Below are 15,188 nucleotides of genomic sequence, written 5' to 3'. Positions count from 1 at the left end.
GGCCATCTCATGTAGAAGCTGAGACAGTTCTTCAATGCATAGAAGGCACTTGATAACTACAATCGGGGAGGATGATCATGGCCATCACAATGATGACAGAGATGGGCCCATCAGGCATTTGGATCCACAAACAGGTTAAACACAACTATGGAATGGAGAGAAAACATTTGTAAACAATATAACCTACAAGGGCTTAATTTCCAAAATATGCAAACAATCCAATCAAAAGGTAGACAGAAGAACTAATAAAACATTTCTCCAAAGAAGACATACAGATGGCCATCAGGCACATGAAAAGATGCTCAACATTTCTAATTATTAGAGAAATGCAAATCAAAACTATAATGAGGTATCACTTCACACCAGTCAGAATGGCCATCATCAAAAGTCTACAAACCATAAATGCTGGAGAAGGTGTGGAGAAAAGGGAACCCTCCTATACTGTTGGTGGGAATGTAAGTGGATGCAGCCATTATGGAAAAAGGTATAGAGGCTCCTCAAAAATACTAAAAATAGACTTGCCACATGATCTGGCAATCCTGTTCCTGGGCATATATCCAGACAAAACTCAAATTAAAAAAGGTACAGGCACCCCTGTATTAACTGCAGCACTATTTACAGTAGCCAAGACATGGGACCAACCTGAATGTCCATTGACAGATGAATGGATGAAGAAGATGTGGTATATACATATATACAAGGGAATATTAGCCATTAAATGAAATAATGCCACTTACAGCAACATGGATGGACCGAGACATTATCATATTAAGTAAGCCAGAAAGAGGAAGACAAATACCATATGGTATCACTTACACTGGGCTTTCCTGGTGGCTCAGACGGTAAGGAATCTGCCTGCATGCAATGCAGGAGACCTGGGTTCAATCCCAGGGTCGGGGAGATCTCCTGGAGAAAGGAATGGCAACCCACTCCAGTATCCTTGCCTGGAGAATTCCAAGGATTAGAGGAGTCTGGCAGGCTACAGTCCATGGGGTTGCAAAGAGTCAGACACGACTGAGCAGCTCACACTTTCACCTTCATCACTTATATGTGGAATCTAAAATATGCCACAAATGAATTTATTGCAAAACAATCTCACAGACATAGAAAACAGAGTTGTGGTTGTCAAGGGGCTGGGGAGGAATGGAGTGAGAGTTTGGCATTAGCAGATGCAAATTATTATATTAATACACAGAATGGATAAACAACAGGGTCCTACTGTAAGCACAGGGAACTATATGCAATGTCCTATGATAAACCAACATTGAAGAGGTTATATATTGTATATATATGTATAGCTGAATCACTTGCCATAGGGCAGAAATTAATACAACATTGTTAAATAACCTTTTTATAAAAATTGAAGTATAGTTTAAGCACAGAATGCCTTTGGATAAACGCAGGCTAAATGGGTTTTCTGCTTAGTAATGCTGTGCCTGTGGGTGTGTTATTTCACCCAGGTGTCTTCATCTGTTAAATGAACTGTGATAAGGTTAAATGACAAAACACATGCAGAAGCTCTTGCCACGGTGCTTGGCCTATAATACGTGCTCAACAAATGTTCACTGTTGTAGAAACAATGACGAACACAAGGAAATGCCACCTGGTCACGTCCCTCATCAAGAAGCCAGTTGGCCTCGCATGGTACCACCTGTTCCTGGCCCTTGTTCACATGTCTGCCCTCATTCAACCGGTGTTGACAGAGCAGCCATCACGTGCCAGGGGACTCGTCTTGGGGGAGGACGGTGAGACACCACCCTGCAGAGGACGCAATAGAAGTGGAATCTGTCACTCCCGTACAGCCAGGATATGGTCTCAATCAATGGGGCAGGTCTGTCCCCTAGGGAGCAAGGCAATGTTGGCAAAAAAGCAAAGCAGAGGGGTTTAAAGCTGCAAGCACTGAACAAAGATGAGGATTCTGCTGGGTGAGGGAAAGAGGTGAGACACCTGCCCCAGTCTTGTGGATGTGGGAAGTGCCAGCTAATGGAGCTGTCTGAGCTTCGGCCATTCTGCAACATTCCTCAAACACGCCAAGACAGTCCATGCCTGGATACCAACTAGTCCTTCACGGCTGAGCCATTTTCAAGGCCTGCCCCGCCCACCCACACTGGGTCATCGTCTTGTGGATCTCAGCTCCTGTAAATTTATCTCCGTACCTGTGTTGCTATGAGTAGCGGCAGCGCCCGCAGCTGGAGCGCCCTCTAGAGCACAGACCCTGCATGGACAGGAACCTGGCCTGTCCCATGCACTGCGACAGCCCCAGCGCCTGGAACAGGGCCTGGCCACGCAGATGTACGACCACACCTGTGCAGTGTGGGACATGGCAGCCACGTGCTTTCCGACCATTACTCCACTTCATCCTCCCAGAGCCTTCAGGGCGGAGAAACCTTGTGGTCCCCACTCACAGGAAGTTTGAGAGGTTAAGTACCACGATGCTGCCTGCCGCCGAGTGTATAGTAGGTGCTCACTCAGTAGTTTTTAAGAGTGAATGGGTGCTCGCTTCGGCAGCACATATACTAAAATTGGAACGATACAGAGAAGATTAGCATGGCCCCTGCGCAAGGATGACACGCAAATTCGTGAAGCGTTCCATATTTTTCAAGCAACTCCTGCAGCTCAATTCCAGAAAAATAAATGACCCAATCAAAAAATGGGCCAAAGAACTAAACAGACATTTCTCCAAAGAAGACATACAGATGGCTAACAAACACATGAAAAGATGCTCAACATCACTCATTATTAGAGAAATGCAAATCAAAACCACAATGAGGTACCATTACACACCAGTCAGGATGGCTGCTATCCAAAAGTCTACAAGCAATAAATGCTGGAGAGGGTGTGGAGAAAAGGGAACCCTCTTACACTGTTGGTGGGAATGCAAACTAGTACAGCCGCTATGGAAAACAGTGTGGAGATTCCTTAAAAAACTGGAAATAGAACTGCCATATGACCCAGCAATCCCACTTCTGGGCATACACACTGAGGAAACCAGATCTGAAAGAGACACGTGCACCCCAATGTTCATCGCAGCACTGTTTATAATAGCCAGGACATGGAAGCAACCTAGATGCCCATCAGCAGATGAATGGATAAGGAAGCTGTGGTACATATACACCATGGAATATTACTCAGCCATTAAAAAGAATTCATTTGAACCAGTCCTAATGAGATGGATGAAGCTGGAGCCCCTTATACAGAGTGAAGTAAGCCAGAAAGATAAACAACATTACAGCATACTAACACATATATATGGAATTTAGAAAGATGGTAATGATAACCCTATATACAAAACAGAAAAAGAGACACAGAAATACAGAACAGACTTTTGAACTCTGTGGGAGAATGTGAGGGTGGGATATTTCAAAAGAACAGCATGTATACTATCTATGGTGAAACAGATCACCAGCCCAGGTGGGATGCATGAGACAAGTGCTCCGGCCTGGTGCACTGGGAAGACCCAGAGGAATCGGGTGGAGAGGGAGGTGGGAGCGGGGATCGGGATGGGGAATATGTGTAAATCCATGGCTGATTCATATGAATGTATGACAAAACCCACTGAAATGTTGTGAAGTAATTAGCCTCCAACTAATAAAAAAAAAAAAAAAAAAAGAGTGAATGGGTATGAGTACATAGTTTCTCATTTCTTAAAAAACGAGATTGTTACACTAAGTTGCCAGGCTGTCCTGAAGGCAGCAGAGTGTGCAAGAGTGGGGGGTTCTGGGTGGGGGCCTGGCAGAGACATTCAGTTCTGTGTGCTGAGAAGGGGCCAAAACACAGACAGTTAACTCCTGTTGAACGCCTACTAGAGCCCCCACAAAGCTATGATTAGCCCCTTTACTAACTGAGGAAAGGGGGTTGGGGAGATGAAACAAGCAGCCCCAAGGCACATCCTTGGTGAGCACAGCAGAACCTGGTTCCAAGGCAGGTCTGCGTGACTTCCGCCATGCCTGCGGAATCTCACTTGACATTTGTGAAATCAGGAGTGAAGGCTGCACGTCTCCACGCTCGTTTTTTAGAAGAACCAGGGGGAGGGGGTGGGAGAGAGGTTGCAGTGAAACACTGCAGCTGTGTCTATGCATAGAGCCCATTTTATTATTTCCCAATTGATCTGTTTGTTTTTGCTGTAATGTTAGCTAGTTACTAAGCAACTGCTGGAGAGCTGGGATGCTGAACTTTTTTTGGTCATCAAGTAGCCCCCCCCCCAAAAAAAGGTGATATGGGTAAGTATTTGGGGGTCTGATAAGACTGCCAATCAGACTGCTCTGGTATACTGAGTTTCAAGGGGGAATATAGCTGCTTCCATGTACTGAGCAGCCTAATGTAGGGGTGTCTACCTTTCTTCTTGGACAGTAAGAGTTAACCTCCCTGGGCATCAGTTTGGTCACCTGTTATAACACTTGCCTCATAAAGAAGTGTTGAAGAGTAGAGGAAATTTATATAAAGCAGCTGGCAAGGATGCTGGTAGCTGGTAAGGGTTCAGTCAATAGCAACTATCATCATTTTTAGCAGTAATGCTTTAACAAGGCTTGGGGAGAGTATTTTGTTGGATATCCACGCTGAAGAAGTCAATCTTTGGGGGTGGTGTTGGGGCTCACAGCTGCCACGGCAAACTGTGCCCTGAACCTCATCCCAAACCAATGCAATGCTGGTCACGAACATATCCACTTTTAGTGTTTGGATCAGGAACAAATCTATCCCACTCACTGAAAAAATTTTCCTTAAGCCTACGGCAAGTCAATATGGTTATCTTCACATGAAAAGGACTGCGTGCTGATTTGGGACTTATTCTGATAGAATCATACTCCTTACCAGTTCTCAAAATTTTAGTTCCTAGGGATGATCAAGATCAGAGGTCACATTGACAAGGGATTAATCACCAAAATTTACAAATAGCTCATGCAGCTCTATGTAAAAAACAAAACAAAAACCCAGTGCAATAAAAAAAATAGGTAGATCTAAAGACATTCTCCAAAGAAGACATACAGATGGCCAAAAAAGGACAGGAAAAGATGCTCAACATCATTAATTACCAGAGAAGTGAAAATCAAAACTATAATCAGGTATCACCTCACAATGGTCAGAACAGTCATCATCAAAAGTCTACAAACTATTAATAAATGCTGGAGAGAGTGTGGAGAAAAGGGAGCCCTCCTACACTCCTGGTGGGAATGTAAATGGTACTACTACTAATGGAGAACAGTATGGAGGCTCCTTAAAAACCTTAGCGTAGACTTACCATATGATCCAGAATCCCACGCTGGGGCATACATCTGGAAAGAAAACATCATCCTAAAGGATACATGCACCCCTACGTTCACAGCGGCTCTATTAACAATAGCCAAGACGTGGAGACAACCTAAGTGTCCATCAAGAGGGATGGATAAAGGAGATGTGTACACATATATACAATGGAGTGTTACTCAGCCACAAAAAGAATGACATGATGCCATCTGCAGCACCATGGACTGACTCAGATCACATACTAAGTGGAGCAAGTCAGAAAGAGAAAGACAAATATGTATCAGTCACATGTGGAATCTGATTTTTAAAAAAGATACAAATGAACTTATTTACAAAACAGAAGCAGACTTATATTGAAAACAAACTTAGGGTTACTGAAGCGGAGACACGGGTGGGGAGGCATAGATCAGGAGCCTGGGTTGAACACATGTACACTACTATGTCTAAGATGACCGGCATGCTACCCAACAGACTGTAATAACCTATATGAGAAAAGACTCTAAATAAATATACGTATAACTGAATCACTCTAGCACAACAGTGTAAATCAACTATGCTCCACATGTTGAAGGCATGCCTTCCACATTAAAAGCTTTGAGGGTTGTGGGTGGCCAGGGTTCCCTCCCCAAGTGGAGTCTACATATACTCAGTCCCTGAAAGACAAAAAGCCAGTGGCATACTTGTGTCTCTGCTAATTCCACAAAGCAACTTGGTTATCTATTTGAGGAACCACTGTTTAGACCTAAGAACATGGCCTCTCAGAAAGAGTTAGAAAGATGCCATAGGGATAGAAAAGGGTTAGTCTCCTAATGACAAACTAGATTCTGAACTACTAAAGTCTTTTCTCTAACCGATATGCCTCTATCAGTTAAAAAACAAAACAGAGGATAGAAGGCCCTTTCCTGATTTTTTCCCCTCCTATCATTAAAATTATGAAGGAACAGTCTTGCTTTTCATACAAAGATAGCGATATAAAATGTTTGTATAATAAATGTATTTATTAATAAATTAGCAACAATAGAAAAAAATCAACTATGCTTCAATAAAATTTTTTTTTAAAGGTCAGAGGTCACAAACTTTTGGTCTTTGGGGGCAAGAAGGTTCTATTCATCCTGAAGACATGTTTGGTTTGACTCAACCGTGTTTCAGTTTTTTAAAAAAAATTACTTGTCAACGCTAGAAATTAAAACATGAAAATCCAGATTTCTCATTCCTCTTGCAAAATATAAAGACCTTACGCCTGACCTCTACCCTCTCCAGTAAATTCCACATCAGCGTGCACAGATGGCAGCTGCCTGAGATGGGGACTCCTGTCTCCCTAGTGATGAATCATGCTCACCACCCTTGGCTCCTTTAGGCCAAGGTCCTGGCCCCAGCCGGCATTTGTATTTGCGAATCCTGGTATGTCTGTTTCGTTTCACAATGAGGAAACAGGCTGCAAAAAACTGAACTGTTGGAAGTCACGCATTTACTTATGGCATAGGGTACAAGTGGGGTCCAGGGTCACCGTGCAGGCCTCATCCACTGTAACACTCAAGTTCAATGCCATGACATCCTGGTCAGTCCAAGAAGGACATAGGCACAGCAGATCAAGAGGGGCCCAGTACAAAAAAACAGGCCAAAGCAGGCAGGACTTCCAGGTACAGACTTTTGCAGAGGAAGTCTTGGGTGGCAACATTTGAAAGAGGTTCCCTGTCTTGCCTTCTAAAGCCCATCCACCTTTGCAGACAGTTCTTGATTTCAGCTGCAGAATTGCTCTCTGGTCCATCTACCTGTCTCTGCTGCTACTTCCGATCCCTTTGCTGGCCTCCATGTCTCGCCAGAATGAATGCAGTCGTCCCCTAACTTATCTCCTCTTGCCCTACTGACTGTGATCCTTCCCTGATGCAGTGAAAATGATCTTCCTTAAATGGACATCTAGTCATGCCATGCTCTCAGTGTTTTTCCATTGTCCCTCAATCCCTGCTCATAAAGTATAAACTCCTTAGCACATTTTATCAGAAGCCCTGCAGGACCCACCCTGGCTTACATTTCTGGCCACATCAGCTCTTGCTGTTCTCCCCATCAGGGCTCTGGCCACCGTGCCTCTCCAGAATGAATCTCTCTCTCTCCACCTGGAACATCGCCCCTCTCCTGGTGAACTCCAGCTCAGTCTTCAGGCCTCCGTTTAGGTCGAACTCTCTAGGACATCCGTCCTATACTGTCTCCACCCCAGATCAGGCTGACAACCCTTGGACAGGACACACCCATCAGGGTACCTAAAGAGTCTGTCTTTAATCAGCCATCATTCCTGTTGGTCTAAAGCTATGGGATTCACAGATCCTATCTGTGTGGGTCACAAATATGGGGGCCCTAAGGTACCCTGTCATGGTTACTCACTAAATGAATGGAAACTCTGGATAGAGGAGAAGAAAAGTCAGGGAAGTCCCACTATCTTTTCACCCTAGATAGGAAGTCACTTCACTTCTCTGGTCTCTCTTCACATGTGCACGAGAAGAGGCTGGATGAATGGACAGATGAATGGATAAAGAAGCTGTGGTACCTATATACAACAGAATATTACTCAGCCATAAAAAGGGACACATTTGAGTCAGTTACAGTGAGGTGGATGAACCCAGAGTCTGTTAGAGTGAAGTAAGTCAGAAACAGATACCGTATATTAACACATATATATGGAATCTAGAAAAATGGTACTGATAAACCTATTTGCAGGGCAGGAATACAGATACAAACATAGAGAACAGATGTGTAGTCACAGTGAGGGAAAGAGAGGGTGGGACGAACCGAGAAAGTATGAAATGAAAATGAAATATATACATTGCCACATGTAAAACAGAGAACTAGTGGGAAGTTTCTGTGTAACACAGGGAAATTAATGCTGTTCCCTGTGACAACCTAGAGTGGTGGGATGGGGTGGGGAGAAGGTTCGAGAGGGAGGAGACATGAATACTTAAGGCTGCTTCATGTTATTGGATGGCAGAAACCAACACAACATTGTAAAGCAATTATCCTCCAATTAAAAATAATTAAAAAAGAAAGCACTGGATAGGAGCAGTTATTTCCGGCTCAGGGTCTTGGCCTGTGAAAAAAGGAATGGGCTTTTAGGGGCAATTTGCAATATTTCAAAATGCACAAGGGAAACCACACATGTTCCTCTGATGTGGCTACAGGCCAACACAAACTTCAGGTCACTCTGCAGTAAGAAAGTGCTAATTAATGGGCAATACCAGTTATATCACATTGGGTAAGGTCATGATTAGCAATTATTGACAGCTTTGATCAATAAAACACAGGAAGATAAAATACATTCTGAATAGTCTGTTCATGTGTAATATTTTTCAAATCACGAGGACCATGACAAAACAGTCTTTGGATGGGAGAGCAGAGACCTGACTTTTAAGACGGGGCCAAGTTCAACTAGCTGGAAGGAGGTCTCCACAGGTGCTCCAGCACAAGAGCACCAGAGGGTGCAGGGTGGGCTATGGTCCAGTCCCGAAGCCTCTCTCTGGCAGGGGGGAGGTCAGCTCTACCCCCAGACCATCTGTTCACTTCGAAACCCTACCCAATGCACCCAGAGTCTGTCACCAACCTGCAAGCAGCTGAGGTCTCACAAGAATCAGGGGCTGAAAGTGAGGTCTTGCCACGCGGGGGCGCCCTCACTCCACACACCGGGATCCCAAGGCCCAGCTGGAGCTGGAGGACAGCTCCATTCCTGAAGCCCCGGCAGGGTCCTGGACTCAGGGTGCTCAGTGTCACTGCCCATGTGTTCTGAGAAGACACCGCCCATCCTGCTTGACTGAGGGGTGTGTTGCCGTGAGGTCACTCATCTATGATTCTTAACCGAGACAGGCTGGAAGGGATTCCACCTGTTCAGCAGGCAGAAACATCCCAAGATAAGCCTGGATGGAAACTCAATTCAGAAAGTGGACAGGGAATACCGACTGCCTTCCCCTGCTCTCGAGAGCAGGGCAGGGGTTGGCGGGGCGGGGGGTGGGACAGGTGTGCTCACATCAAACACATACTCTGGCTTCAGGACCAAAGGGTTAAAGACTCTTGTGGGAGTTCTTTTAAGACTGGAAGACTGAGAGACAGACAGATACACATGGTGGAGGGAAGTGGGGAGGGCCAGAGACCAGGCAAGAAAGAATCCTGATCCTGTTCTGCCAGGCACAGTGGGTAGCCACAGAGCAGCCAGCAGGTATGAAGCAGGCAGGCTGTAGAGCTGGGGTCAGGAAGATGTTGGCTCAAATCCTGACGCAGCCCAGGCGTACCTGAGCAGGTTACCTTGCCTCCCAGAGCCTCTCTGTTCACAGAGGCAGGGAGAGTGTAACCATACCTGCCTTTTAAACTTGACGTATGGATCCAGCAGGACAACATATGCAAACCACCCCTCATGGTACCTGGATCAGGAAGGCACTCAGGAGCAGAGGTAACTCACGCTGACATATGACAGGGATAAAGGGTTAAAGCAAACTTGGACCAGTTACATGTTGTGACTTCAGTTTGTGTGATTGGGGACTTTCAGGCTAGGTGGATTCTACAGTCCCTTCTGCTTCAGATGGTTTGTTATTCCACAACAAATGCCACCCCCCACACAGCCATCTATGCCTCTCACAAGTCGAGCGCTTTCTCCAGCTGCTGGATCCCTGCCCTCCACGTTAGGAGGGCTGGAAGGGAGTCACAGCTGCCAAGGCAGCAGCAATGATCAGTACACGGCCCTGGGGTTAGGCCGGCTGCCCTCAGCTCCCACTTTCGTAGGTATGCAGCCCCGCATACCAACTTCCCATCTCAGCCCCTCAGTCCCCCACTGGGAAAACAAAGATTAATAATGGTACCTGTGGCAAGGATTGCAAGGGGAGGGAATGAAATCCCACTTGTCAGGTATTCAGAACTGTGCCAGGCACTCAGTGAGCACTTCAATACATGTTAGCCATCACCACCACTTTGATTTGTTTTACAGAATAGGCAGTGATCTTACTAGAATGCTTAGATGAAGGCTGTCTGATCCAAAATTAGAAGAGGGATGTTTTCATGAAAGCTATAGACAGAGCATTAGACTGGGAGACAAGAGATGCTTTCTAGACCAAGCTCTGCCTTGAACATTTCATGAGGTAAACTGGGATTTCAAGCCAATAGTCAGAAAAATGAAGGCATTGGGTGGCCGTGGGGCCCCTCCAAACCCGGCAGTCAGGGGCCGTATCCCTGGGTGGATTTAGGTAGTTCCCATCCCCTTCTGGGTTCTAGCCGCCCCATTCAGAGAGGGGGCGTTGGAGCCTGCACCCAGCGCGTCCTCACCTGAGGTACTCATAGAGTCCGTACATGGGCAGGAAGTCGATGTCGGACAGGAACATGTAGGGCGTGCCCACGTGCTTCATGGCCACGTTGCGCAGCAGGTTCACGGGGTAGAACTGGCCCTCCTTGTACACGATGTGGTAGGCCACGTTGTGGCGGCCCATGAGCACCTCGGAGCCCTGTGCGTAGCGGAGGAACTGCTGGGCCTCGGCGTCCGACAGGTAGAGCGCCAGGCTGACAGGCCCCTCCCAGTGCTTGCAGATGGCCTCCAGCATCTGGAGCCTGCAAGAAGAAAGGACACCTGACGCACCTGCGCATGCGCGGGCCTCACCGGCGTAACCAACCATTATCTGCGTATCTGCGCATCGTCCGCCAGCCTGGGGCTGGTGCCGAATCCAGACCCCTGCTCTAAGCATTAATTAAATACTGTGTGACGGGGGCCAATCACCAAACCTCCGTTCCTTTATCTATAAAATGGGCACAAAACACGGCTTTTTGCTCCTAGCCTTTGAATGTTTACAACCAGACAGGTGACATGGATAGAGTCACATTTCACTATAAGCCTTTTCAGGCTCCTCTTTTCAACAGTGGGTGGGAAAAGTACATGGAATGATGTAAAGATCCCTTTCCAGCTTAAAACTCCCCACCTCCCCCTCTCACTCAGCAAAGGTAGACAGCAGTGCCACTATTCTCCTGAAGCAGCGACCAGCATAGGAGGCTTGGCCAAAGGGAGGCCGTGAGTTAACAAGGAGCATGAAAACAAGCTGTAATAATAGGAGTGATGATAACCACAATGACTGACTCATCACTATGCACCAGACACTTCCCAGACCCTGTGCCCCTCATCTGTCATTCCCCCCATTCTCCTGATGAAGGAATTGAGGCTCCACGTGTCCATTCAGCTTTAGTGTTGGACCTGGACTGTGTGCACTGGTACGTGGACAGGACTTTGAAGACAGTGAAAAGAAAACACTGGCAAAGGGAAGGAAAAAAAAAAACCAAAACATGTGAATGCTGGAGACAAAAGTGAGCCTGGGGTGATGCTGTCTTCATTTTTCAGAGCCCTTACTGCTCCAGGGCACCTTACAATTTTGCAAATCTACCTGGAGACACTGGGCCATGGTGTGGGGGGGGGGGGGCGGGGCGCACAGGATGGAGCCCAGATAAAAAACAAAAGGTGCTCCCAACCAAGAGGGTTCTGCAAAAATGTTTGAAGAGACATCTAGAAAAAAAGTATTTCCCCCCCCCCCAGAAGCATTAGAAGTGCCTGCTACATAAAATCTATGGTTAAAAAAACAGCAAAAGCCTATTTCAGTTTTTTTTTCCCCCTACCCAGCAAGAGGTACAGAATCAGAATGCTCACTTTATCTGGACAATTACCAGGAAATAGATTCCATGCATTTCCATGCTTCTAAACAAAAGAAAATGGGCACACCTATCTTGTGTCAATGGCTTTCCTGACGGACTTTCAGTTTCCTCTCAGTAATTCTGTGAATTGGTATTGCCTGGATTTGCTTCCTCTTTCACTAAGGAGGATTAAGGTATTCATGGGGTAAAATGCCCTCCATTTCTCATACTTTATAGCACTTGTTAATCAAATTGACCACAGCCAGTTTTGAAAGAGGCACTATATTCTCCACAATGCTTGATTTCACTGAAATTTGTGTTCTGCCTCTGCTACAAGGCCCCTGGTTTCTGCCGGGCTCTGAGAACCTGGGATTTTGAATGATCCCACCTGCATCTCAGTCTCTGCAAAATGGAAGGACTCTGCAATTGGATGAGAGAGCTGTTTATACAAAGCCTTTGAAATTTGGGGAGTAAAGGGCAAGGATAATTTCTGCATGCATGTGGATGTCAGAACTGCTAAAGGGGATGGGATGCAGGAGGCATGACCGAGTGTGAAGGGAGGCCAACTTTGGCTGGGGACTCTCCCACTGACCTGCTTTTGGATTTTGTGTCTGAGTTTTCTAAGCAGGGAGCAAGCCCTGCCTGATCCAGCTCGTCTTCCCCCCTCTCAGCAAAGAGTTTAGAGTGAGGACAGAGACACAAAATACTTAGGGTTTTCAGGAGAAAGGTGCTGCTAATGTGATAAATGTCACATCCACGTGGACTCTACAGGAATCAGCGCCAGAGGTTCCAGAAAACCTCAGTGAGTGAAAACGAGTGATGGCACGGCCACTTCCTGTCTTCCTGCCACCGGCTCCAATCTCTCTTGTCCCTTAAAACCAAGCTCCCTGCTGGGATCTGAGCAATAGGCAGACAGACAAACCGAGGTTCATCATAATGATGATAATAGAGAGAATGTGATCATGATACAATAAATCTCTACCACATAGCTGTTGTTTACGGCATACCAGCCACATTTGGGCTGTTAGCACTTTTAAGACTCACAGTAATGCTATAAACACAGTGCAGATTCTCATCATTGTGTTACAGGGGAAGAGGCTCCAGGAGGAGAAGCGACTTCTTTCAAGTCACATAGCTACAAGGTAGACAGGCTGGATCCACACACCCAGGTCTGACTCCAGCGCCCGGGATCCAGACCACTACTCAACATGAACTGGGTTTGACTGAGAAAGATGTTCCCATCACCTGTCTCCCCAAACTGGAACCTGGTCTAAGCTTGGCATCAGCTCCCCTTAATTTCCTCCTCCTCCTCTTCCTCCTTGGTCTCTCTTGGGGTCAGAGGTCCCCCATCCTCTTCATCCTTCTCCTGGTTGTTTCCCCCCAAACACACTTGTTCCCTAAGGTCTGTCCCTGTGTAGTTCTTGTTGATACCGAGTTTTGTGCTGAGTCTTCCTTAGGTAGGAAGATAAGGATCTGGCATATCAAGGACCTGGACCAATGGAGAGGGTTTCAAGAGACAAAGATTAATTCTGCAACTGCAGTATCATCCATTTGGAAAGAACCTCTGAGATTTTCAGTCTGATTACACCATCATTATGATGAAAGGGCTCAGCCTCAGGGAGGGTCTTGACTTGCTGAAGAGCACGCAGCATAGGAGAGGAAACGCTGATACCAGGACCCATCCTGATGCTCTGTCCCCTGCTCTCCCCTCCCCCGCCATGCCCCCCATCGCTTCATGCTGGGAAGAGGAGGGCAAAGGCTCAGGAATGCCTAGAGAGGTCTGGAAGGCTTCCCCCAGGGGGTCCTACTGAGACAGGGAGCCCCAGACAGTCTGTGGAGGTGTCAGGAAGCAGTCAGGGAGATGTCCGAGTCCAAAATCTAGAAGACTGGGCTTGGAAGGAACTCTAGAATGTCAGTCATTCCAAGCAGCCAGGCAGGTGGCCACTCAGCCTCTGCTGGAATGGGGAACCTGCTCCCTACAAGGCAGATGACTCCAATCTGGTACCCTGAGCAAGGCAGGCTGAGGGGTCCAGAGGGTAACTGAGGGTTCTGGGCTCAGGCAGAACTAGGTCTGAACTCTGACCTGTGTCAGTATCTCTGGGCAAGTGACCATAGTTGTTTGTGCTTCCATTTCCGCACATGCATACAGGGGACAATAATACCTTAGTCAATGACAAATTGGCTATAAACTCTTCCCCCCCTCTATCTACATGCTTTGCTATTACCCTCCCCCTCACTGATTCTGGGCTGGCCATGGGATGTGCTTTGGTCGATGGGACATTAACAAATGTGACACAAGCAGGGGCCTTGAAAAGTGGTTGTTTGGTGGGGCTTGCCCAGAGCTGCTCCTGGAGCCTTGTGACTGCTGCCTGGGAACAGCCTTAGTCCTGACCATCACATGTCTATCACAGAACTGGACATGCAGCAGGCACTCGGCACATGGGGGCTTCCCTCGTGGCTCAGTGGTAAAGAATCCGCCAGCAGTGTGGGAGCTGCAGGAGATGGGGCTTCGATCCTTGGGTTGGGAAGATCCCTTGGAGCAGGGCATGGCAACCCACTCCAGTATTCTTGCCTGGAGAATTCCATGGACAGAGAAGCCTGGTGGGCTATAGTCCACAGGGCTGCAAAGAGTTGGACAGGACTGAAGTGACAGCACACATCTACGCTTGGTACTTGACACCTGTGATTCCAGCCTTTCAAATACGCACAGCTCCAGCAAATATCTACTGAGCATCTACAGCATGCAGGTACTGTGCTGGGCCCCAGAATGAATGAGAAAGACAAGGTTTTCAAATGCACTTCTGGAGAGAAGATAATAAGCAGACCACGATCAGATCAGAGTGACCTGAGGGCTAGATGGGCCACAGAAGAGGAAAGAGGATGAAGAGTAAGGGTGAGGGCAAGTGGAAAGGTCAGTGTGAGCCCTGAACAAGGAGAAAGACTGGTCTCGATCTTGAGAAAGCCTGGGCGAAAAGTTTTCCAAAAAGAGGGAGGAGCCCCTGGGATACAGAATTTAGTGTGTTCTCAAGTAAGAAGAAACAGGACCAGCGTAGATGGCATATGGACAAGAGAGGGGCAAAAGGAGAGACGTGTTTGGGGATGGTCAGGGGTCAGGTCATACAGGGACGTCAAGGTCTCGGTGGGCAGCTCTAAGACTATTCTAAAGGCGATAAGAATGCATCAGGGAGTTCTAATGATGTGACCTGCTGTATGTATATATATATAAAGATCACCCTGGCTGTCACATGGTGAAAGGAGTACTTTTCACTCTCTAGAATGATGCTTTCCAAGCTTCAGCAGGCTCAGGG

At 46.9% G+C, this 15,188-nt stretch overlaps 1 protein-coding gene and 1 non-coding gene across 6 annotated transcripts in view; one reads left to right on the top strand and one right to left on the bottom strand.

Moving 5' to 3' along the window:
• LARGE1 (LARGE xylosyl- and glucuronyltransferase 1) overlaps nucleotides 1–15,188 on the bottom strand; it is a 602,335-nt gene that overhangs the window by 20,913 nt on the left and 566,234 nt on the right. For all 5 annotated transcript variants that reach the window (XM_061125420.1, XM_061125415.1, XM_061125416.1 and 2 more), the window contains one exon: nucleotides 10,537–10,815. In XM_061125420.1, the coding sequence (XP_060981403.1) occupies nucleotides 10,537–10,815 (279 nt within the window). The remainder of the gene's footprint in view (nucleotides 1–10,536; nucleotides 10,816–15,188) is intronic.
• On the top strand, nucleotides 2,493–2,599 carry LOC133044121 (U6 spliceosomal RNA). Its single transcript, XR_009689864.1, has one exon. It is a non-coding gene; the product is annotated as a U6 spliceosomal RNA (small nuclear RNA).

Source organism: Dama dama, chromosome 22 (assembly GCF_033118175.1).
Source record: "Dama dama isolate Ldn47 chromosome 22, ASM3311817v1, whole genome shotgun sequence".
Lineage (NCBI taxonomy): Eukaryota > Metazoa > Chordata > Mammalia > Artiodactyla > Cervidae > Dama > Dama dama.
Note: the sequence above shows the minus strand (reverse complement) of the source record. Positions and strands in the feature narration are given on the sequence as shown.